Genomic DNA, 23,285 nt, shown 5'->3' with positions numbered 1-23,285 from the left:
CAAGGACTCAGCCCAGCACAGAGAGGGGCCACAAAGCCCACATCTCTCCCTGGGATGGACTTTGTTGTTCCCCAGTCTTGCCTCAGTGGCAGTGTTTTCTTGCCATCGGCACAGAGGAGGGAGGTGCCAGTGTCCTTCACAAACTACGAGTGTCTCTCTGGCTGGAAGGCAGGCTTCTCTGCACAGGAGGCTGAGGAGCCGCCTGCAGCTTCCCTGCGTATCTCCCTGCTGCCCTTCGATGGGCCCTGCCTCCGGGTTCCAGGGCGACCTATGGAGCACCCACTTGTTCAGCTCTGAGCCGGGGCACAAGCCAGGGCTCACCACCAAGCAAGCGCGCACCAAGATTCTGCTGTCAGTGGGTCAAAGAGCACATGGGTGGCTGAGGGCAGCCCAGGTGTGCAGTGAGGAAAAGGGTGAGTTCTGGAAAGCAAGGCTTGATGACGTGCTGCCAGGATTTCTGGTCACGGGGGAGTCGGTCTCTGGGGAGGGGGCCCTGTAGGGGTGTGAGTGTGTGAGGCACACTGCCGAGGGTTCTGGGTCCTGCAGAGCCCCCCGTCAGACTCCTCCTTCACTGATGAGCAGGGGAGCTCATTTTCATTCTGTGATGAGGTCCTTGGACCCTCTGGTGGGGGTGCTGTCAGCCTGCTGAGATGGGTCCTTCCACCCCAGGGGGGCTCTGATCCACTGACCAGAAGCAGTTCTGGGCTTGCCCACTGCCCGGACGGGCTGGTGTGACAGCCACCAACAGAAGCGGTGTCACCCAGGCTGTGTCCTTTTCCCACCATGGCTCTAATGACGCTCTGCTGCAGTGTGGCCTGGCACCTCCTCCCTTTACTGCTCTGCTGTCCCTGGTGCCATGCACCAGACATGCCCGTCCCCCCGACAGCCGCCTGACCTCTGCGCTGTGTCACACTCGGAGTCTCACAAACGAAGCTGCTCTGCACACTCATTCTGGAGCCCATGGGGCAGGAGATTCCCTCTCTCCTAGGAAGACCTCCAGGAGTGAGTGGCTGGGTTCATGTCTCTAGGGACCGCTGGGCTCTCTTCCAGACCATGTGTACCATCTTCTATTAATATTCCCACCAGCAGCGACCGGGAGCTCTCTGCTCAGCCTAACCCTTTAAATACTAGCTCTGCCTCCCATCTTCACAGAATATGGGCACCCCCATCCTCCCACACACGCAATAAGGAATACGGTTTCTACATAAAAACAGGCACAGGTCTTGTAGACAAGCCCTAGCCTTGTTTTGCACACAAGTGGCTTTCTCATGTCACGTGACAGCCTTCTCTGAATGGGCAGAAAACACAGACATAACTCGTGTCCCGTGTATGCTCCCAGGGTGACCTCAGCAAAGAGGGGCTCATGACCCATCCTGTGGCCACCAGTCAGCTCTCTCCCCAGCAAGTCCTATCAAAGTGGCCACGGTGGTAGGGACAGAGGCAACGTGTGGGCTCAATATCACAGGTGTCCTCCCACCAGCACCTCCTGGCTGCGGCCACTGCCGACTGCCCAGTCTGCCAGAGACCAGCAATGAGCCCCCAACACGCCCCCCACCTCTGGATGGTCAGTGCGCCCTGGCGGCAGGCTGATTACACGGGACCACTTCCACCACGGATGGGGCAGCTTTTAGTTCCCACTGAAATAGTCACTTATTCTGGACTCATGGCTCCTCCCCCACATGCAATGCTTCTGCCAAAACTCCTGTCTGTGGACTCAGGGAATACCTTACCCAGCATCACGATACTTTACATAGCAATGCTTCTGGAAAAAATCAAACTTGACGATGGGCCCCTGCTCGTGGAATTCACTGGTCTCACCCTGCCCCTCACTGTCCACAAGCAGGCAGCCTGACAGAGTGGTACAGTGACCTCTTGAAGATCCAGTGAGTCTGGGGCATCTCAGTGTCACCATGCCCTATGCTCAGGGTCATTGGGAAATGACAACAGCTCATCCCAAGCAGGACAGCTGACGGCCCAGACCCTTCAGCATGGAGCCCTGGGTCCCCAGATCAGAAGCACAGCAGCCGAGCTGCTTGCTGGAGGCAAAGAGGCAACGGAGCGGGTGGTAGGAGAGGCAGTTACAGACATGACAACTGCGGTCGGCCCAGAGATTGCCTTGTTCTGTTAGGAATGCAGCCGTGTGTGTATACCTATAAAACACCTTTGTTTCTTCACTCTCCCATTCCTCATCATGGAACATCAGCAGTGCTGACTTTATACCTCGGCCTTGCAGTTACAAGACACCACGGAGAAGCACAAACATCATAGAGGACTCGGCATGCCCCTGTGGGGGTCAGCTCATCCCAGTGTCTCGCAGCACAGTGATCTCACATCAGCAGAAGCAAGCCCCTTCGCTGTCTTTACTCAGAGATGAGGCTGGGTCAGAGTTGGGCTCCGGGTCCGGCTAACAGGGTACACTGTGATGGCTGCTTCGTGCGGCAGGATGGCCAGGCTGTGGGGCCAGTGGTCAGCCCCTTGTCTGGACACTGTGGGGAAGGTGTGTCCAGATGTGGTCAACTCCACAAGCTGGGGCTTTAGGAGAGCAGGCTCCTTGCAGCATGGGCCTTGATGGCCGGGTGGCTGGCGCCAGCAGTCAAGTGCCTAGGGAACAAGCAAGGTTTCCTGCGAAAGACCTTCTGCCTCCAGATAGCACCTTGATTCCTGACCTCTGTCAGCCTGTCGGTGCCAAGGTCTTTGGCTTCCAGCCTCCGTGATCATCACAGGACCCAGGCCCTCGGATGAGCATTAACTCAGGCCCTGAGGTGTGTAAATGTACCTCTCTATTTGCTCTGCTTCTCTGTGGAACTCTGATTGAACAAACCAATAATGAAGAAAGACTTTTGTAATCAGCAGAAGACATTAGTCCCATCTTTATTCGGTTGCTCAGTCGTGTCTGACTCTTTGTGACCCCATGGACTGCAGCACACCAGGCTTTCTTCACCATCTTCTGGAGCTTGCTCAAACTCACGTCCACTGAGTCAGTGATGCTATCCAACTATCTCATCCTTTGTCACCCCTTTCTCCTCCTGGCTTCTATCTTTCCCAGAATTAGGATCTTTTCCAATTAGTCAGCTCTTCGCCTCATGTGGTCAAAATATTGGAGCTTGAGCTTCAGCATCAGTCCTTCCAGTGAATATTCAGGGTTGATTTCCTTTAGGATTGACTGGTTTAATCTCCTTGCTGTCCAAGGGACTCTCAAGAGTCTTTTCCAGCACTATAGTTCGAAAACATCAATTCTTCGGTGCTCACCCTTCTTTATGGTCCAACTCACACCCTCATACATGACTACTGGAAAAACCATAGCTTTAACTAGACAGACCTTTGTCAGCAAATAAATGTCTCTGCTTTTTAATATGCTGTCTAGGTTTGTCATAGCTTTTCTTCCAAGGAGCAAGCGTCTTTTAATTTCATGGCTGCAATCACCAACTGCAGTGATTTTGGAGCCCAAGAAAGTAAGTCTGACAGTGTTTCTATTGTTTCCCCATCTATTTGCCATGAAGTGATGGGACTGGATGGCATGATCTTAGTTTTCTGAATGTTGAGTTTTAAGCCAGCTTTTTCACTTTCTCCCATCTTAGCATTAAACAGAAATTTCCCGGACTTGTCTAAGGTGATAAAAAGCAAAGACATTAGAAGACAGTGGATGCAGCCAGAAATGCAGCCACAACTGCTAGTCTTACAAAGAGACCATGAAGTGATAACATTTTCTTTAAATTGACCCATCAGTTCTACTTGAGATATGGTTGCAAAGAGAGTGAATCCTCTAAAAAGATGAATGTGCTTCATTCCCAGGCCACGGGCGAACATGTCTTATAATTTATTAAGATGTGGCCTGGAAGGAAATAGGGAGCTCATAACAGTCAAGCCTGTCCCCAGAGTGATCTCGCCCTGGAGGGAAGCGCAGGTCTGCAGCTCCTGTCCTGCCCCAAAGTGGGGATGCTGCCCCTGCCTCCACACAGCTGCCCACACGATGGCATGTGTGACAAGATGGGAAGGCACTGCAGTTCCTGAGGGCCACCTGCTGGCCTGGCCTCCTGTGGGTACTACCTTCGGTTTATGGGCTGTGCCCAGGTTTTTCTCTTGAACTGGTTACATCAGCTGAGATTCCCTGGGCATGAAGGACTGGAAAAAAAAGTCTCCCACCTCTGATGAGGACTCAGCGGTCTCAGAAGACAGCACTAGTGCTGGGCTGGAATTCTGTACCAGATCATTCTAGCTGAGGTTGGATCTCTTGGGCCCATGGCCCACGGCCGCTCGGATGTACTTGGACATCCACCTTTTGTACCAGTTCTCCTGGCTGCTCTGGGTGTTCAGGTGTCAAATCTCCCCCATCCTGATTAGTTACAGTAACATTTGCCCTCCTGGGAGACTTACAGGAGGTGGCTATTACAGGTGAGTCACAAATCGTTTCCATTTGTAGAGTTTATTGTTATTTTAAAAATGAATTTGGGGGACTTCTCTTGTGGTCCAGTGGTTGAGAATCTGCCTACCAATGCAAGGGACACAGGTTCGATTCCTGGTCTTGGAGGATCCCACATGCCCTGGGGCAATTAAGCCCATTTGCCACAACTGCTGAAGCCCAAACACCTAGAAGCCCCTGCTCTGCAGTGAGAGGTCACCACAATGAGAAGCCTGAGCACCACAACAAAGAGTAGCCCCACTCACTGCAACTAGAGAAAGCCTGACGCAACAAAGGCCCAGCACAGCCAAAAAAAAAACAAAACTTCAACACTCTAAAAAAATGAATTTTGGTTTAATGTTTTGCAGCAAAAACCCAACTTCTGACTGGAATAGTTTTCTTGGGTGTCATCCATCCTTCAGGCTAAATGTCAGGTGTGAAACTAAGACCTTAAAAACTCTTTACACCCTTGTTTCTTGGTGGACACAGGAAATGGAGCCTCCAGTGTGGAGATGAACAAGTACCGTTTCACAAACAGAATGCCAACTGGCCCAGGTTCATTTCAAGTAGGCAGCATCTCTTGGTTTGGCAACAGTAAGTGTCCTTTTTCTGAAACTGCAAAATCAAATCCCCTTTTAATCTTTCCTCAGGAGCTTCAGGAATAGAAGCTGTGCATCTATATCTAACCCGCAGTTCTTATGGGGTCTGGCCTTCAGTGAACTGTCAGATACCTAATGCTTCTGGTGCTGCTGCTAAGTCACTTCAGTCATGTCCGACCCTGTGCAACCCCATAGACAGCAGCCCACCAGGCTCCCCTGTCCCTGGGATTCTCCAGGCAAGAACACTGGAGTGGGTTGCCAGTTCCTTCTCCAATGCATAAAAGTGAAAAGGGAAAGTGAAGTCGCTCAGTCGTGTCTGACTCTTTGTGACCTTATGGACTGCAGCCTACCAGGCTCCTCCATCCATGGGATTTTCCAGGCAAGAGTGGCTCCTAATACTTTCGTCCAAATACCTATGCTAGGCATGTATGTAAGGAGATCAAGCCAGTCAGTTCTAAAGGAAATCAACCCTGAATATTCATTGGAAGGATCAATGCTGAAGCTGAAGCTCCAGTACTTAGGCCACCTGATGTGAAGAGCCGACTCACGGGAAAAGACCCTGATGCTGGGAACAATTGAAGGCAAGAGAAGGGGACGACAGAGGATGAGATGGTTGGATAGCATCACTGGCTCAATGGACATGAATCTGAGCAAACTTTGGGAGATAGCAAAGGACAGGGAGGCCTGGTGTGCTGCAGTCCATGGGGTCACAAAGAGCCAGACACGACTGAGTGACAGAACAACAAAGCACGAATGAGCACTTCCTCCTTCCAATGGCATGGTGGCAGGTGCCATGCTGCTACCTCACCGATGCAGGAATCTAGCAGCAGAAGCCCCTGGAGCCCCCACAGGGGCAGTGACGTAAGCCTCCACACCTTTCACACACATCCATTCATTTGGGCCCTCCTTCTCCAAATTCAAGCTCCACTCACTGTGTAGTAGTTTTGGCTCCTGCCCTCCCCCGTCCCCCACCCCATACCCTGATGCCCTGGGCACCCAGCAGGAGAAGCTGACCAACAGGCCCGAGGAAAGGGCATGGGCACTGGCTGAGCACCAAGGCCTGGCCTCACTCCTGGGGGTTACCAGATGCCTGGCCTTGGCCCCCAGGTGTGCATCACACCCTGAAAGCTCACCAGCACCACACTGAGCTAAGGCCCAGAAGTTGGTAGATTGAGGCTCAGCCCAGGACAAGGGCCAGGGGCCTCAGAGGGAGGCCTGGAGGTTGGCCAAGCCCTTCTGGGAGAGTGCAGAGGAGAAGGTCCCAGGCTGGCTCTGAGCTCTCCGCAGACCAGAGGGCCCTGTCCTGTCCTACTTCAGAGTCTGCGACCTACCCGTGTCACCGGCGGAGGGACACTCTGATGGCACATTCTCTCCAAAAGTAAGCTGCCTGTAAAGCCTCACTGTTCTGACAGTGGGGACATGTGCTTTCAGGATGGGCTCACTGTCTGCCCGAGGAGCACTCATCTGCCTCACGCCAGCCCGCCTTCTCCCACCAGCAGTCCAGTTGTAGGGAGCCAAGGTGAAGGGCTGAGGTCATGAGGCCTCCAGAGGCCTGGGGCAGTCAGCAAAGGGCCCTCCACCCACCAGGGCACCAACTCCAGCGCCGCAGCAGGCAGGTGTGCCCAGCACACATGTCCCTGGGAGGACACAGGTCTCCATGGCCCATGGGGGGCCAGACGACCACCGGACTCCTCAGCGACTCATTTGTGGGGTGAACAGGTTCCTGAAGCCCTTGAGAATGTGCCTCCTGGGCTGTATGCTCAGTGAGTTTCCTGTGTAATTGAGCCCCACTGGGGATGCAGCGATGATTGCGGGCAGGGTGCCCTGTGTGGGGGCCTGTCCTCCCCGTAGAGGTCAGTGTGATGTTGGGACCTGCAGGGGATGCCACTCCTGGTGAGGTCAGACCTAGCCCACTCCCCCACTGGGTAGGATGTTTGCAGGATGCCTCCCCCTGTCCTGCTGGTGGGGCTGGCAGGGCCGGGGGCACTGGCACAGAAAGCCAGGGCCTGTCCTGAAACTGGAAACACTTTGGCAACAACCGATATGCTGGTTACAGAGCCAGCAAAGCCCTCCTCCTAGTCCACATCTTAGAAACAGCATGGGCAGCGGCTTGCTTGGCGCATGGATGCCCAATGGGGGAAATAAATTCACAAACCAGGGGTTCTTCACTTTAGGAAAAGGTGCCTGGTTGTTTAAGAGCTTCAACTTTGGGGCTTCCCTGGTGGCTCAGTGGTAAAGAATCTGCCTGCCAATGCAGGATACTCATGTTCCATCTCTGATCTGGGAAGACTCCACACGTCAAGAGCAACTAAGCCTGTGTGCACAACTATGGAGCCTGTGCTCTAGAGCCAGGGAACCGCAGCTACTGAGCACACGTGCCGCAAGTGCTGAAGCCTGAATACCAGAGCCTGTGCTCTGCCGCAAGAGAAGCCGTGCACTGAGAAGCCTGCACACCACAGCCAGAAAGTAGCCCCCATTCACTGCAACTAGAGAAAAGCCCATGCACCAACCAAGACCCAGCACAGCCCAAAATGAAAAACCTTTTTAAAAAAAGTCCAGGGACAATTCAAAAAAAAAAAAAAAAAAAAAAGCCTCATCTTCACGATTTCTTCAGATTGCACATTCCTGAGTTTTCATTAAACATGTCACTGTATCCCTCCCATCATGTGTGGTGTACTTGGTCGCTCTGTTTTGTTCAACTCTTTGAGACCTCATGGACTGTAGCCCGCCAGGCTCCTCTGTCCACGGGGATTCTCCAGGCAAGAATACTAGAGTGGGTTGCCATGCCCTCCTCCAGGGGATCTTCCCAACCCAGGGATCGAACCCAGGTCTCCCGCTTTGCAGGCGGATTCTTTACCATCTGAGCCACCAGGGAAGCCAAAGAACATTGGAGTGAGTAGCCTATCCCTTCTCCAGCAGATCTTCCTGACCCAGGAATCGAACCTGGGTCTCCTACATTGCAGAAGGATTCTTTACCAGCTAAGTTACCAGGGAAGCCCCCTCACATCATATATACACACAATTTTAATCTGGGGCTGTGGTTAATAAAGGACAGTTCGCCTGCAAACTGGTCACCATGAGGTCCCTACAGTAAGCAGGCCTGCCTGCTCTGCCCTGGTCATTGGCCCAACCACAGAACCATGTGAAGTCGTTCAGTCGTGTCCGACTCTTTGCGACCCCATGGACTACAACCTACCAGGCTCCTCTGTCCACAGGATTATATAGGCAAGAATATCGGAATGGGTTGCCATTTCCTTCTCCAGAGGATCTTCCGACCCAGGGATGGAACCCTGGGCTCCCACATTGCAGGCAGACGCTTTACCGTCTGAGCCACCAGGGAAGCCACCGGACTCCATTGGCCCAAACCCACCCCCAAAGGCTTAGCCCACAGAGGCCACACCTTCTGCATGAGTTTGGTCAAATGGTTCACTCTCATGGGACCCCTTCTGGCTGCACTTGAGTCATGTACAACCAGAAGGCAGATGCCCCAGGCTCAGAGTCCCCTCTTCTGGGCCGACCTCAGGGCCTCCTGCCAGCAGTTACCCTGGACTTCTTGCCCTCCAAGTCCTGCACAAGCCAAAAACATCAGCAGTCACGGTCTCATGGAGAGGGGAGGCTACCACAAGTCAGTGCACTGGGGCTGGACAGCCTGGAGACCAGAGTCCTCAGCCTGGCCCCACAGCCAATGCTCTGTGATCCCAGGCAAGTGCCTCAGCATCTCTGAACCTAGGAGGGTCATCAAGAATGAACAGTTTAATGCGAAGATCTTGAGAAGTTCTTTCCAGTTCCCAGACTCTATTACTCTGTGAAAAGGAAATACCAGGGGAAATACTAAGGAAATACCCTTCATCGGCCAGGGGAAAGTTAACTTTCTTCCAGCCCATAAAGTAAAGAATTTTCTACCAGTCATGCGGGGGGAACGTTACCGGCAGTTTTTCCAACTCTCTTCAATCAACAAACATCACCAGATGCCCGCTATGCATGATGCACCTCCAGGGTCAGTCAGGGCTCTGAGATTTCTGAAGTAAGTTTTAAATCAGGACTTAGCACAAAATAGCAACCAACCCCCACATACGCTGACCCTCCTATGTGCTGGGTCTGCCGACCCGCTGCATGTCCTTTTCCATATAAACACACACTGGTCCAAATCCACTAAGCTGGTCTCGTGACTCCTGAAGGTCGTTTCAAACATGGGTCACAAGAAGGACCCTCAGCATGCTGGGGCCACAGACAGTGCTGGCTGGAGCCAGCAGTCAGCCTTGGAGTGGATGCAGGGGAGGGAGGCACGTGAGCGTCCCTGGTCAGGTCTAACCCCCATCCTCCTCCCACCTGGGGCCTCTCAGCGGCTCTTGGGCTGCCTCTACTGGCTACGTTCTTTGGCCTTTGCTCAGCTGAGGCTGCCAGAGGCCTCCTCTTACTGACAGGCGCCCTGCTCCCCATTCTTACCACCCTCTGGGGTCCAGGCAGACAGCCTCACCATCTGGATCAGGTGTTGCCCCCAAGGGACCAGAGAGGATGCTGTCTACTTGAGGGGCATGCTCCAATCAAAGCTGGTTTCATACTGAAAGGTCTGAAACCATCCACAGGGACCTCCCTGGTGGTCCAGCGGCTAAGACTCCACACTCCCAATCCAGAGGGCCTGGACCCCTGGTCAGGGAACTGGATCCCTCCCACATGCCACAGCGGAGATTGAAGATCCTGAGTGCCACAACTGAGATCCATCAGAGCCATAAATATGTGAATGAAATGAGAGTGAAAATCGCTCAGTCGTGCCAACTCTTTGCAACCCCATGGACTGTACAGTCCATGGGATTCTCCAGGCCAGAATACTTTCCCTTCTCCAGGGGATCTTCCCAACCCAGGGATCGAACCCAGGTCTCCCACATTGCAGGCGGATTCTTTACCAGCTGAGCCACCAGGGAAGCCCCTAAAGTGAAAGCTCATTCAGTTGTATCCCACTCTTTGTGACCCTAAGGACTGTAGCCTGCCAGGCTCCTCTATCCAAGGAATTCTCCAGGCCAGAATACTGGAGTGGGTAGCCGTTCCCTTCTCCAAGGGATCTTTCCAAGCCAGGGACTGAACTCAGGTCTCCTCCACTGTAGGAGAATTCTTTACTATCTGAGCCACAAGGGCAGTGCAAATATGTGAATGAGTATTTTTAAAAAGCGTACACTAGAAAGAGAGAGAGAAAAAATACCCCAGGCTGTAGCAAAGCCAAGAGCATGAGAAAAAGCCACCTGGACAGTGAGGCCAATAAAAGGAGTGACCCCTGCTGGGGATCGGGCCCGCCGTCCAGCACAGCCTGGGAAGCACAGTGGCCTGACCACTGGACACGTCTCACTTGCCCTGAAAGACCAAAAGTGAAGAAAGGTCAAACAGCTCATCAACGATTTTTTTATACAGATCCCATGCTGAAATGACAACATTTTTGGATATTGGGTCTAGTAGATTACACCATTAAAATGAATTTCACTTTTTATCTTATTTTTAACTTTCCACAATGTGGCTACAGGAAGACGGCAAGTTACATGTGTGGTCTGAATTATGATTCCATCTGCGGCACTGACATAGAAATCTGGACTCCCGTCTTGGCTCAGCTGACCGCTAGCTGATGGTGACTGAGGCCAGCTCCCCAGGCTCAAGTTTCTTCCTGAAATAAGCCCACTTCCCTCACTGCTGGGGAAGAGTTGAGGGCCAGCCACACCTACGAGGAGGCCGGCACTCTCCCCTGGCCTGTGGCCCCGCTGCCCTGGTGTGCACTGTGGACAGAGCACGGAGGGGAGGATGGCAACTGCTCACATGCGCGTGAGGTCTGTGGACGTGTTATTAGACGTCCTGACACCTGGCAGTGTCTAATCCCAGCAAAGCGAGTAGTTCACCACGACTTTTCTCCAGAAGGAACTGAAGTGTCTTGAGGAGGGGGTGGGTGTTTTTTCGATGTGCGTGAGCACGCTGGGCTTGGATCGCCCTCCCTAAAAGGCGTCTGATGCCAAAGAAGTAGGACCACCCACTTGGCACTTACCTTCTCGTTTTTCCTCTCGTCTGCTCTGCCTCCCGCGCCGGTGGGGCTGGATGCGGTCAGGCCACCGGCGGGGCCCCCTGCGGCCTCCCCGTTGAGGTTGGCGGCGCTGACATTGGGAGGGGTGACGGCCGAGGCTGCCGAGGCGAGCGGGATGGCCGGCCGGGGGCACTGTGTCACTGGCTGGGGGCTGTGCTGCGGGGACCCCAAGGCGGGAGGCCTGAGGCTGGCGGGCAGGCGAGATGGGGAGTTCTGAGTGCGCAGGGGCGACACCGTGGCGGTCGGCCGGCCCTGGACCTGGGCCTGGTGGGCAGCTGGGAGAGAGGGGTGGAGAGGGCGGGGGAAGGTCAGTCTGCAGGCAATCCTGGGGCTTCGGCCTCGCCATCCCGCTCACACCTCTGCCTAGGCCCTCGCCTTGGCCCTTCCCAGGTTCCTACAGTATGAACTGCAGTTGTCTGCCAGTACACTCCAGTTTTACAAACATCCTGTTCAACCCTTCTAGACCTGAAGCCCCTAGTGAAATGAAATGTTTCCTGCTTTACTCTCTACAAGCCTTTTCCAAATGCACATTTCTGAGCCCAGGTGAAACAAAGCCAGCTATTTGGAAGCCATCAGCTGCTTCCTCTCCTGTAAGCGCTGAAGAGCTGGGGGGATGTGAGAGGCGACCACACCCGTTACATTCACCTTCTTTGACGGTGAACAAGGAATTAGTCTGTGAACAATAAAGAAGCAGGATTGGCCCCAGATAGTTATGTGCATATGAAAGAAATGATTTCAGCAATCCTGGACGCTTGTATCTTCCCATACATAGAAGATCACTAAATCTCTTCACGTGAGAGATATAGTTTTCTCTTAATTAACAGTAATCTTTTAATATTTACATTACCTGCCTCTCCCTGCAAACTTGTATGTAGCCTGGCTCCTTCTCCTCAAAGCACGCTCGGGGTCACCTGAGATGCTGTCTCCTGGGCTCGAGTCCTAACATTCCTACTGAATAAAACCTAACTCTCAGCTTTTAGGTTGTGCGTATTTTTTTTAGTGGACACTGTGGAGGATCCTGGAAGAAGCCTGGGGAGGCCCTGGGTTACCAGGCACCACTGAATGTGAGGGGATCTCTGGACAGTGTGGCTGGGCGGTCTCCACCTGGAACTGGAAGTTATGGCCCAGCCCCTGGCTCCCATACCCAGTGGTCAAGCTGGCCCAGCATTAGCCATGATCACTGATGAAGGCTCACCGTCTACCTCCCTACCCCAGCGTAAGTTTTGCATGGTGGGATCTTCACGTTTCATTCACTAACATGTTCCAAACAGCTGGAATGGTGCCTGGCACATAGTAAGCGCTGAATAAAATTGTTTCAGAATATTTGTGTCTGAGAAAAGAGAACTCAGCTAAAACACCTGTACAGATTTCACAGAACTAAACCACTGGAGAAGAAAAGAACACTTCCCAGGAGAGGTGGGGCTCACTTCACAGCTGGTACGAGGGTTAGAATCCATGGGCCCTCAGTCGCCCGCCTGGCAGGACCCAAATGTGTGCCTGTTACCAGCTAAGCCTGCTGGTCTGTGACACCAGAGTAGACGTGGGCTGCTGGAGGAAAGACTGTGGACATGCCATTGCTCTCAGTCTGCCCCCCACTTCTCTAACCTGTCATCTCAGTAACTCTGGGCCCCTGAATCCTGCCAGCTCTCACAGGTCCACTCCGCCTCCCAGGACTGGGTTCAGTGAGCGCTTTACAAAAAGCAAGTGAGTGAAAAATGATCTGCTTATTGTCACCTCTGTCCTTCCCTCACTATCAGGCCATCACGTCCTGTTGCATGGAGGAGCGGATGCTGGAAAGTCCACAACTTCAGGGCCATCTCTGTCTGGACACAACCCCTCAGCCTCCAGGCCCGGGGCATGCACTCAGTTTCTCCTGTCCACTTTGCCCGCTCCTGTAGCTAACCCCGCCCTCAGGCCAGAGCTAGACTCACCTCCAAGTCCAGGTGGGGCTCCATTCCCTCCCCTACTCCAGGAGGGGTCTCAGTACAGAGCACGCCCAAGAAGGGCTCAATACTGACCACCCCTAGAAGGGGGCTCAGTACTGAGCACCCCCCAGCAAGGGGTTCAGTACTGACCACCCCCAGCATGGCCTCTGCCCTTAGATGTCCTCAAGGGTCTGCCTGTCGGTCTTCTGCAGGAGGTGAGAGTCAGCCAGCACCATCAGCTTCATCCCGGAGCCGAGGAGGCCAGCACGTCAACTCTCTTGTGTCCCATTTGTTTACATCCAAACAATTGCTTCTTGAAGTATCAAAATTAACTACCCTCTCTGTGCCTAGAACAAGGGGTAGGAGTCCCACATGATTCCCTCTTCCAGGAGTCTCAACTCACTTCCATACCAGAAACACCACTTCTCACCCCATTCTTCCATCATGTTATCTGGACAAGAGCAACTGTGACTCCTGTCTCATCAACTTAATGGACACTTTAATGTTTTCAGAAAAAGTACTTATTGATCCAGTCATTTGTCTTCACACCAATACCACACTGATGACTGCGGCTTTATCAGTCCAGTTCAGTTCAGTCTCTCAGTCGTGTCTGACTCTTTGCAACCCCAAGGACTGCAAAACACAAGGTTTCCCTGTTTATCATCAACTCCCGGAGCTTACTCAAACTCATGTCCATCGAGTCAGTGTTGCCATCCAACCGTCTCAGTCTCTGTCATCTGCTTCTCCTCCTGCCTTCAATCTTTCCCAGCATCAGGGTCTTCTCCCATGAGTCGGCTCTTCATATCAGATGGCCAAAGTATTGGAGTTTCAGCTTCAGCATCAGTCCTTCCAATGAATATTTAGGACTAATTTCCTTTAGGATGGACTGGTTGGATCTCCTTGCAGTCCAAGAGACTCTCAAGAGTCTTTTCCAACACCACAGTTAAAAGCATCAGTTCTTCAGCCCTCACCTTTCTTTATAGTCCAACTCTCACATCCATACATGACTACTGGAAAAACCATAGCTTTGACTAGATGGACCTTTGTTGGCAAAGCAATATCTTTACTTTTTAATATGCTGTCTATGTTGGTCATAGCTTTTCTTCCAAGGAGCAAGCGTCTTTTAATTTCATGGCTGCAGTCACCATCTGCAGTGATTTTGGAGCCCTCAAAAATAAAGTCTGTTGCTGTTTCCATTGTTCTCCCATCTATTTGCCATGAAGTGATGGGACTGTATGCCATGATCTTTTCTGAACGTTGAGTTTTAGGCAAACTTTTTCACTCTCCTCTTTCACTTTCATCAAGAGGCTCTTTAGTTCTTCTTTGCTTTCTGCCATAAGGGTGGTCTCATCTGCATATCTGAGGTTATTGATATTTCTCCTGGCAATCTTGATTCCAGCTTATGCTTCATCCAGTCCAGCATTTCTCATGAGGTACTCTGCATATAAGTTAAATAAGCAGGGTGACAGTTTACAGCCTTGATGTACTCCTTTTTCTATTTGGAACCAGTCTGTTGTTCCATGTCCAGTTCTAACTTGCTTATTGACCTGCATATAGATTTCTCAGGAGGCAAGTCAGGTGGTGTGGTATTCCCATCTCTTGAAGAATTTTCCACAATTTGTTGTGATCCACACAGTCAAAGGCTTTGGTGTAGTCAATAAAGCAGAGGTAGATGTTTTTCTGGAACTCTTTGCTTTTCCAATGATCCAACAGATGTTGGCAATTTGATCTCTGATTCCTCTGGCTTTTCTAAATCCAGCTTGAACATCTGGAAATTCATAGTTCATGTACTGTTGAAGCCTGGCGTGGAGAAATGCGGCTTTACAATGTGTCTTAAAATCAGTGTTAGCTTTCAACTTTGTTTTTCTTTTCCAGGTTTTTTTGGCCAAGGTCCTCTGCATGCCTATATGAATCTAGGTAGCAGATTGTCAGGTTCTACCAAACAAATGGGTTAGATCTTGATTGGTACTCCACTGACTCCATAGGTCAGTTTTTGGAGAATAAACACCTTAACAACATTAAGTTTTCTTACTCCTAAATAAAGTATATCTCTGTAAATACTTAAGACTTCCTTAATTTCTCTCTTTAATTTGCAATATTTTAGAGTGTTCAAGTCTTATTCATCTTTCATCTGATTCAATCCTAAGTAATTTATGTTTTTAATGCTATCAAAACTGGTATCATTTTTTAAGTGCCAATTTCCAAAAATCATTCCTGGTACAGAGAGAAACAAAATCGACTTTTGTATGTTGACCTTGTATTCTGTAACCTTTGTGTAGATGCCTGTTCCCACCTGGTATGTTTTTCCTTCTTTCTAAAGACAACTGTTTGACATTTTTCATGGTGTGTGGTGACATCTTTTTAACTTCACTGTGTCTGAATAATTCTTTATTTTGCTTTCATTTATGAGAGACATTTGTTGGGTGTAGAATCCTAACTTGACAGATGCATTGCTTTCAGGACTTGTTAGGTTTTCCACCGCCTTCTCACTTGTAGTGTTCCTGACAAGAACTCTACTGTCACCCTTGTTTTTTCCCATGCTAGGTATCTTTTCTTTATTGCGACTCTCAAGGTTGTCTTCATCACAGATTTTGAACAATTTGATCATACTTTGCCTTGTTGTAGTTTTCTTCATGTTCCTTGTGCTTGGGAGTCACTGAGTGCCACTGATCCATGAGTTTACAGTTTTTATCAAATTTAGAACAATTTTGGTCATTGTTTATTCAACTCATTCTTCTGTCCCACCCTTGTCTCCTCTTACTTTGGGGATTTCAATTAAAAATATATTTGGCCACTTGAAATTGTCCTACTGCTCACTGACGCTCTGTTCATTTTTAAAAATTCTCTTCTATCTCTTTGTTTCATAGTTTCTACTGCTAGATCTTCAAGTTCACTACTATTTTCTAAGCAATGTCTAATCTGCCATTAATGCCATCCAGTGTGTATTCTTGATCTCACACTGTAGTTATTTTTAGAAGCTTGATTTCAGTCTTTAAAATATCTTCCATGTTTCTACTTACCTTTTTGAGCATATGAAATGCAATCATAACATCTTTTTTAGCATCTTTGTTCTGGGTCAGCTTTGATGACTGGTTGGTTGATCTCATCTCTGTGGGGCATTTTTCTTGCTCTTCTGCATGCCTGGTGCTTCATTATTGCTATCAGACACAGGTGGGCGAGGTGCAGCTGCCCCAGCCAGGTGAGCTCCTCTGCACGGTGCCTGGTGTCCTGGGAACCGGCTGGTGGGAACAGGCACTTCCCAGCAGAGTGCTTGTGCTCTTGGCTCACGTGGTCCCTCACATGCCCGCTCATCAGTTCTCAGTGTCCTGAGCCAGGGACATTGCACTCTCTGGGGCTCTGTTATCCGGACCCTCATCTCCATACCCCCACCCAGGGAGCCTTCTGGCCTGGCCCCATGCTGTCCCTGTGCTGACACCTGGCCTTCTCCCCAGGAGGTGAGCTGGGACCTTCCTCTGTGTTCTCATCTCTCATGGATCACCATCCTTGGTCTTCTAGTATCCAGTGTCTCACAACCACTGTTTATATATTCCTTGTTTTTTTCAGTTGTTTCTGGTGGGAGGGTAAATCCTGACCTCATTGCTTTATCTTGGCCATGAGCAGAAATCTAGCTTTATCCTTTACATACAAAAATCTGGTTATATCTATTATTTTAAATCCTCTTCGGAGCCCTGCTGCCCACAGGATAAAAATTGAGGTTCCTTGACCCAGTGGAAGAGAAACAGCCTGATCTGCTTCCCTCAGCTTTGTCACAGGGCTCACAGCCGCCAACACGCTTGCCCTCTGGGGCTCAGAGCCTCCCTCGTGCTCCACATTGCATGCTCTGCTCTGAGCTTTAGACCTAACGTCCACCTTGCCTCTGCAGAGAAACTGTCACCAACACTGCTCCTCCTTCCCACCTCTGTCTCAGTCACACTAAAACAGTCATAATCACTCCAAGCACAAACTGTGGTCCTGCTCATCTCCATGCCTTCATGGCCAGAATTCCCCATCTGTTTGGTCCACTCAGGTATTTCCTGTCTGTCCTTTAGGAACCAAGACAGCATCACATCCTCCTGGAGATGGTCCACAGGCCCCTCCACAGTCACCCCCTCCTTCCTCCTTGGTCTGAAGGAGGCACCCCTCCTGCTCCCTATATCTTCACAGCCCCCAAGCCTCCACCCAGTGCTTTTCAAACTCCACTGTAACCTGGGTCTCCTCATCTTCCTCTCTAAGGTGGGGGATAGAAATGGGTCCAGACCCCAGCAGAGCCCTCCTGCACCCAGCTCTCTCCTAGTGCATTTTGCTGATAAATGAATGGCTATGTGGGGCCCTTGCCCTCTGGGCACCATGGCCAAGGCAACCAGGCATTTGTCCATGACTGTGGTTTGGTCTGAGGACACTAACAAGGATCTCCCAGGTGCCAGAGCTGGGGTTTGCTGAGATGGGGCAGTCACTGCAGTGAGTGATCCTCTGCCTGTGCACACTGTCAGCAGTGTGTTCTTGCTCTCCAGACACAGAAGGAAGTGGAAAATGCTGTGGGGACTCCAGATACCTAATTACTGCAATGATGGGGGCATCCTGTATCCTGGCTGCGGCACATGAGTTGGGGACGAGCCCTGGGCTGGAACGCACTCAGCATGCCATTAAACCATCCTGTGCCTCACTCTCCCACACGTGAATTAAACAGATGGAAGAGCATGCCTGTTACCCATGCTGGTTACCATGGTGATTGAGGACACAGAGAGTGTTGTTCTGCTCTGGCTTGCCGATTTCTTTGATTCTGCTGTTATTCCATTCCATAAATGAGATGGGCAGATCATATTCCTCCTTGAACTGGTGGGTTTCTGATATGGTGGAGTGTGGACAGGCCCTCGTAGGGCACTTGGTGCAAAGCTGGGTGGCTGGGATGGATGTACACTCCATGAGAGGCAGGCTTGCCATGGCTCTCAGCATCATGGAGCACAGAGCAGGCTGGGGAATGGATGAGGGGGTCATAAGCAGGAGGCCCTGCCTGGGAGCTCCAGGCCCAGGAGACCAGCACCTCAGTGCACGTCTCCCCAGCTGTGCAGCAGCGGACGGGCACTCCCTGGGCATGCGATCTCTAGGCCTTAGGGGCTGCATCCACAGCTGAAGGCTACAATGAGCACCATCAGCTACCCTGAGCCATGGCCGGCTGGAGGGTAATGGCTGGGCCGAGAGGTCAGCCACAAGTGATATCGCTGCAGATTCTTCCAGGGCAGAGACAACTAGCTCTTCTCCAGGGCCCTACTGGCCAGGTGAAAAACAGACATCACTTTTCACTAATTTAAGGGAAAAAAGAAACATATATGAAGGACTCTTGTTGTTCAGTTGCTAAGTCGTGTCCAACTCTTCATGACCCCAGGGACTGCGGCACACCAGGCTTCCCTGTCCTTCATTATCTCCCACATTTACAAAGTGAGTCTTAGCAAACCTACACCAAGGCAGGGCCAAGCCCACCCACAGGGCTTCCTTGGTACAGAGCCCACTGTGACTGAATGAGAACACCCAGCATGAGGCTGGACACCAGGGTGGGGCTGCTGTCGGGGACTTTCCTGGTGGCTCAGTGGATAAGAATCCACCTTCCAATGCAGGGGACACAGGTTTGATCTCTGCTCCAGGAAGATTCTACATGTAACTAAGCCCGTGTACCACACCGACTGAGCTTGTGCTCTAGAGCCCATGAGCTGCAACTGCTGAGCCTAATGTGCCACAATTACTGAAGCTGGGGCACTCTAGAGCTCCACAATAAGAGAAGCCACCACAGTGAGAAGCCTGAGCACCACAATAAAGAATTGCCTCCACTCTCTGCAACTAGAGAAAGCCTGTGCACAGTAATGAACACCCAGCACAGTCAAAAATAAATAAATTGTTGTTGCTGTTTAGTTGCTAAGTCATGTCCGACTCTTTTGCAACCCCATGGACTGTAGCCTGCCAGGCTCCTCTGTCTGCGGGATTTCCCAGACAAGAATACTGGAGTGGGTTGCCATTTCCTTCTCCAGGGAGTCTTCCTGACTGAGGGAATAAACCCTCTCTCGTGCACTGGCAGGTGGATTCTTTACCACTGAGCCCCCAGGAAAGCCCAAAATAAAATAAATAAATAATTTGGGGAAAAAAAAAAAGACATTCTGAGAAAGAGATTATTTTTAAGAATGGGGTGGGAGTGGAAAGGAATTCTGAATCATTTAAATGAAACTCAGAGGCACATCCTCCCATCCTGGGTCCCTTTCACCACGCAGTGACAATGTTACTGGCTTATGTGTCGGAAAGTTACTGGCCTGGCTCCCAGGAGGACCACGTGAGTCAAGCTTAGCAGTTCTTCTTAGCAGACTGCCAAGCTTCCAAGCAAGATGCGTTTACCCTGTTCACACCTTCAGGAATCTCACCACACTTCCTCTCGTCTCATGCTACACAGGGAGCCACCTAGACTGTCCTGACTTCCGGTTGGTCTTCTACTGATGAAGCTGCATGAGGAGCAATGGCCATGGCTCTTCAGCCTCAGAGCATATCAGGAAGCACCTCTGTGGATTGGTCTCATTACCAGCTCTGTCCTGGGCAGTGGGCAGCGGGGGTGGGGGGTGCTGCCTCATCAGAAGACCCCTTGGTGCCTGGCATGTAGATGCAGGTGACCCACAGTGGCTCACAGAGCCACCCAAAGGTGCCAAGGTAACCTCACTGGTCCAGCCAGTCCTCTTGCTGCATGAAGTGTATAAACACCTGTGAATTTTCTAATCCATTCCAGCTACAGGACAGGCTATGAAGATATGTCAACATGTTCCCCAGGAGTAGCATAAGTTCATGATTACAGGGCACCCCTCCACGGACCGCTCAAGACCTGGGCCAAAGGACACTCATGTGTCCCTGAGATCACCTTCCTCAAATTTTCCACCAGAGTGAGGTTCCCAGGAGGCTGCTACATACCAGTGGGGCCGGCGCTCCGGGCCTGGCTGGCTGCTGGCTGGACGGTGTGCCTCAGACAACTGCCCAGTGGGGGAGAGGCGGCCTGGTGCTGGGCCGGGACCTGGGCTGTGGTGAGGGGAAGGGCTGGCCTCAGGGCTGTGGCTGGGCTGCTCAGACTCCCACCGCCTGGGTGCATGGTTGTGGCCATCCCTTTGGCCAGGGGAGACCCTCCGACTGCATTATTCCGGGGTGGCCCAGCCCCTCCTACAGGAATCCTGAGGAAATGAACAGAATGAAGTCAGGGGAGGGCACAGACTGATAAAGAACCACTCAACCCCTTGGCTCTGAGAGCTGGAGGCCACGCCATCCAGGACAAGTCCTATAGCAGCCCCAAGATGACCTGGGCATGTGGTGCCCAGAGGCCCGGCTGAACAGCAGAGCCCCTGACAACCACACGGTCTCTCCACGTGCATATGTGACAACCAGTGAAAGAGCCATAGGAAACAGGGAAGTGATGCTAATCAAATATTTTGTTCCAGAGTCACTGCCTTGATTTCGTCTAACAAACAGCTGTGTGTCCCCAAACAGAGGCAGAAGGAACGGGCTTGGCACATCTGGCAGGCAACAGGAGGCAGGGGCCCAGCTCCTTCTGGATGACGGACTCCTGGGAGTCCAGGAAAGGGCACAGACAAGCCTCATGTTTGCGGTTTTACCCTAGACTTTCCTAGAGAAAGTGATGTGGAGAGTCCAGGACACACCGTGGAGTACAGGACTCTGAGACAGGCCCCGGTGGCTCCTCCCTTGCACGGGCCAGCCTGAACCACGCACCAGCACCAACCGTGTGGGGCTGAGGTGGGGAGCTCCTGGGATCCACTGTCAGGATCACATGCCTTCCATTTGTCCAAGAGCCAGGAAAACTCCCCATCTGTCTCCACTGGATCTCAGCTGTGAGGCTCAGGGAGCCACCCATGGTGGGAGCAGGCAGAGCCTCTGCTGAGCAGCTGTGGGGAGAAGGGCCTTCCTGCACAGGGCCACAGGGCCACGGGGCTCACAAGGTGGGCCTTTCCAGGAGGGCATGGGGGATGTGGCTCCCGGGCCTGCTGCTGTGAAGGTACAAGTCAGGCCGTGTCAGTGCAGTTCTGGGTGTTTACTTTGCTTGGAGTCTTATTGCCAAGAGAGCAGAAGCTGGTGGGGTGGGGAGAAGAGGGGGTGGGGTGGGGGGGGGCGGTCTGCAGCAGGTCTTTGCAGGTTCTGTGCTGTGAACACAGGGCTGAGGCATCCCGGGCTCCCCAGAGCAAGGCCAACCCTAAATCAAACCTGCAGGGGATGCCCCTCTCCATGAAAACATCTGACAACCCTGGGTCACCTCGAGCTAACTATTAAACTTGCTTTTGCCAGTTTATAAAAATAATGTAACAGTAAATTCGTAAAACACAGGAAATGACAAGGAAAGAAAAAACTTAATTACTCATAATGCTCCACTCAATAATAATGGTTAACTTTTGGGAACATGGAATCTTTCCTTCACATGTGTGAATGGCGTGTGCTTTTTGCACACACACCCACTGTACCATACGTGTGCACACGTACATGCATGCACCTGTGCCCATGAGTTCTGGTCCTGTGACGCGCCCCTGTATGGTGCTCCAGCTCCTCCCGGCCACCTTCTCCCCAGGGTAGCGGGCAGCAGGAAGGCAGGCAGGGCACGGTCCCTGGTCTCCACACGACTGCAGCCACAGGAGGCGGGTAGCGAGGGCCTCACCTGGAGACGGGTGTCACGTAGTTGCCAGGGAACACGCCCGAGAGTCCGGTGCGCAGGGCCGTGCCCTTGAACCAGCCATCCCGGCACTTCTCCAGGACGCGGTACGTGTCGCCCTTGCGCAGCTCCAGCTCGTCACTCTTCTGGGGCTTGTAGGCGTAGAGCGCCAGGTACCTGTGGGCAAGATGCAGGTGGTAAGTGGTGCCGCGGACAGAAGGGTGCCCTCACACACTTGGTGGGCAGTCAGGGGCCAGGAGGAGCCCCCGGGGAAAGACCCCTGGAGCCATGGGCTCCACACCCTTCGCCAACCTGCAGGCTGAACTCAGAGAGGCCCTGCCAGGACCAGATTGGGGGCCGGCTCTGGGCCCATTTTGTTCTCTTTTCTCTGATTAATACCTGATTCTCTGGGCAAGAGAAGGCTTTAGGGAGAACTACGCAGCTTTGGGTGGGTTTTCTTGTTTAGTTCCACCTGCCCACTCACCCAACCATGCAAACTGGAGATTTGGAGGCCCTTTTAAAGAAAAACCAGCCCAATTAGGGACTCCTTAGATAGGTGACTAACTGAAATTCTACTTTTAAGATCAGTGACTAACTGAAATTCTACTTTCAAGATTTTCTAACAGTTTGGTGGTGTGAGCCCTAGCTGAAGGCTTAGACACTGCTCCTCACTTGCCAGGACTCTTTGAAATGTCCTGAGACCCTGGTGCCACCCTCAGAACCTCTGATAAGTGCTTTGCTACTTTGGGGGTTTGTGGAAGGGGTGATTTGACCTAACAGAGAGAATGGTTTCAGGCAAATACCCTGTTTGCAAGATTTGGGCAGTAAAAGTGGTGGGGGCTTCACTCCAACAAAGAAACGAGATGCATTAAAACAATTTTATTTGGCTGTAACCACGTGGCATGTAGGACCTTAGTTCCCTGACCAGGGATCGAACATGTGCTCCCTGCAACAGCAGCATGGAGTCTTAACTGCTAGACTGCTAGGGAAGTCCCAAGATGCATTTCTAAAGAAGTATCATCTCCTGGGCCTCCCTTCAGGATGGGCCTGGTGGGCACACTGCCCCTGCTGGGCCCCAGGAGCCTCCTTCTTTGCCTCCTAGCCTCTGGGATTGGGTGACTTCAGGGGCTACCTGCACCGTCCACCTGCCCAGTGGAGCATGAAGCTATGGACAGAGGGCCATCCGAGGGAGAAGTACTGTCCCTGCTGGAGAGAGTAGGACCTTGGGCAGTGAGCGAGAGGCTCAGAGGTCCCAGTAGCCAGGGCAGCCCCCCCGCCACATGGCATAGTCCTCACACACACCCAGCAAGCCTCCCCCACACCCAGCACAGCACCCACTGGCACCTACTTCCACAGTGGCGTCAACCCAGATTCTAAAAGTAAGACACGTGTTAGCAACTGCAGCAAAGACCCAACGAGCTGTGTGTATGTGTATGTGTCTGTCTGTGATCCAGGGAGGGGCCTTCAGATGACAGAGTGATCTCTGGGGATGAGCTGATGATCCCACTCAAAATCCTGGAATCCCTGAGCCATTCAGGGAACAAGGTTTGTTTTCATCTCTCAGGATCTTCCCATCACAGTGAGAATGAGTTATTTTCAGACTGTGGGCCTTAAGGCACCCTGATTAAGC

At 51.9% G+C, this 23,285-nt stretch overlaps 1 protein-coding gene across 3 annotated transcripts in view; it reads right to left on the bottom strand.

Annotated features, from left to right (window-relative positions):
• Positions 1-23,285, bottom strand: part of SH3RF3 (SH3 domain containing ring finger 3) — a 159,966-nt gene that overhangs the window by 14,310 nt on the left and 122,371 nt on the right. For 2 of the 3 annotated variants that reach the window (XR_006059191.1, XM_027966794.2), the window contains exons 6-8: positions 21,662-21,832; positions 19,921-20,174; positions 11,021-11,331 (exon numbers count right to left, since the gene is read on the bottom strand). Coding sequence is in view for 2 of the 3 variants with exons in the window: in XM_027966794.2 (XP_027822595.2) it covers positions 11,021-11,331; positions 19,921-20,174; positions 21,662-21,832 (736 nt within the window). In the remaining variant the exon portion in view is untranslated. Of the gene's footprint in view, positions 1-2,838; positions 10,345-11,020; positions 11,332-19,920; positions 20,175-21,661; positions 21,833-23,285 lie in introns of those variants that run through there. The other variant, XM_060412132.1, reaches the window with a different exon arrangement.

Source organism: Ovis aries, chromosome 3 (genome assembly GCF_016772045.2).
Source record: "Ovis aries strain OAR_USU_Benz2616 breed Rambouillet chromosome 3, ARS-UI_Ramb_v3.0, whole genome shotgun sequence".
NCBI classification, from domain to species: domain Eukaryota; kingdom Metazoa; phylum Chordata; class Mammalia; order Artiodactyla; family Bovidae; genus Ovis; species Ovis aries.
The sequence above is the reverse complement of the archived record's forward strand: the minus strand, read 5'-3'. Positions and strand labels throughout refer to the sequence as shown.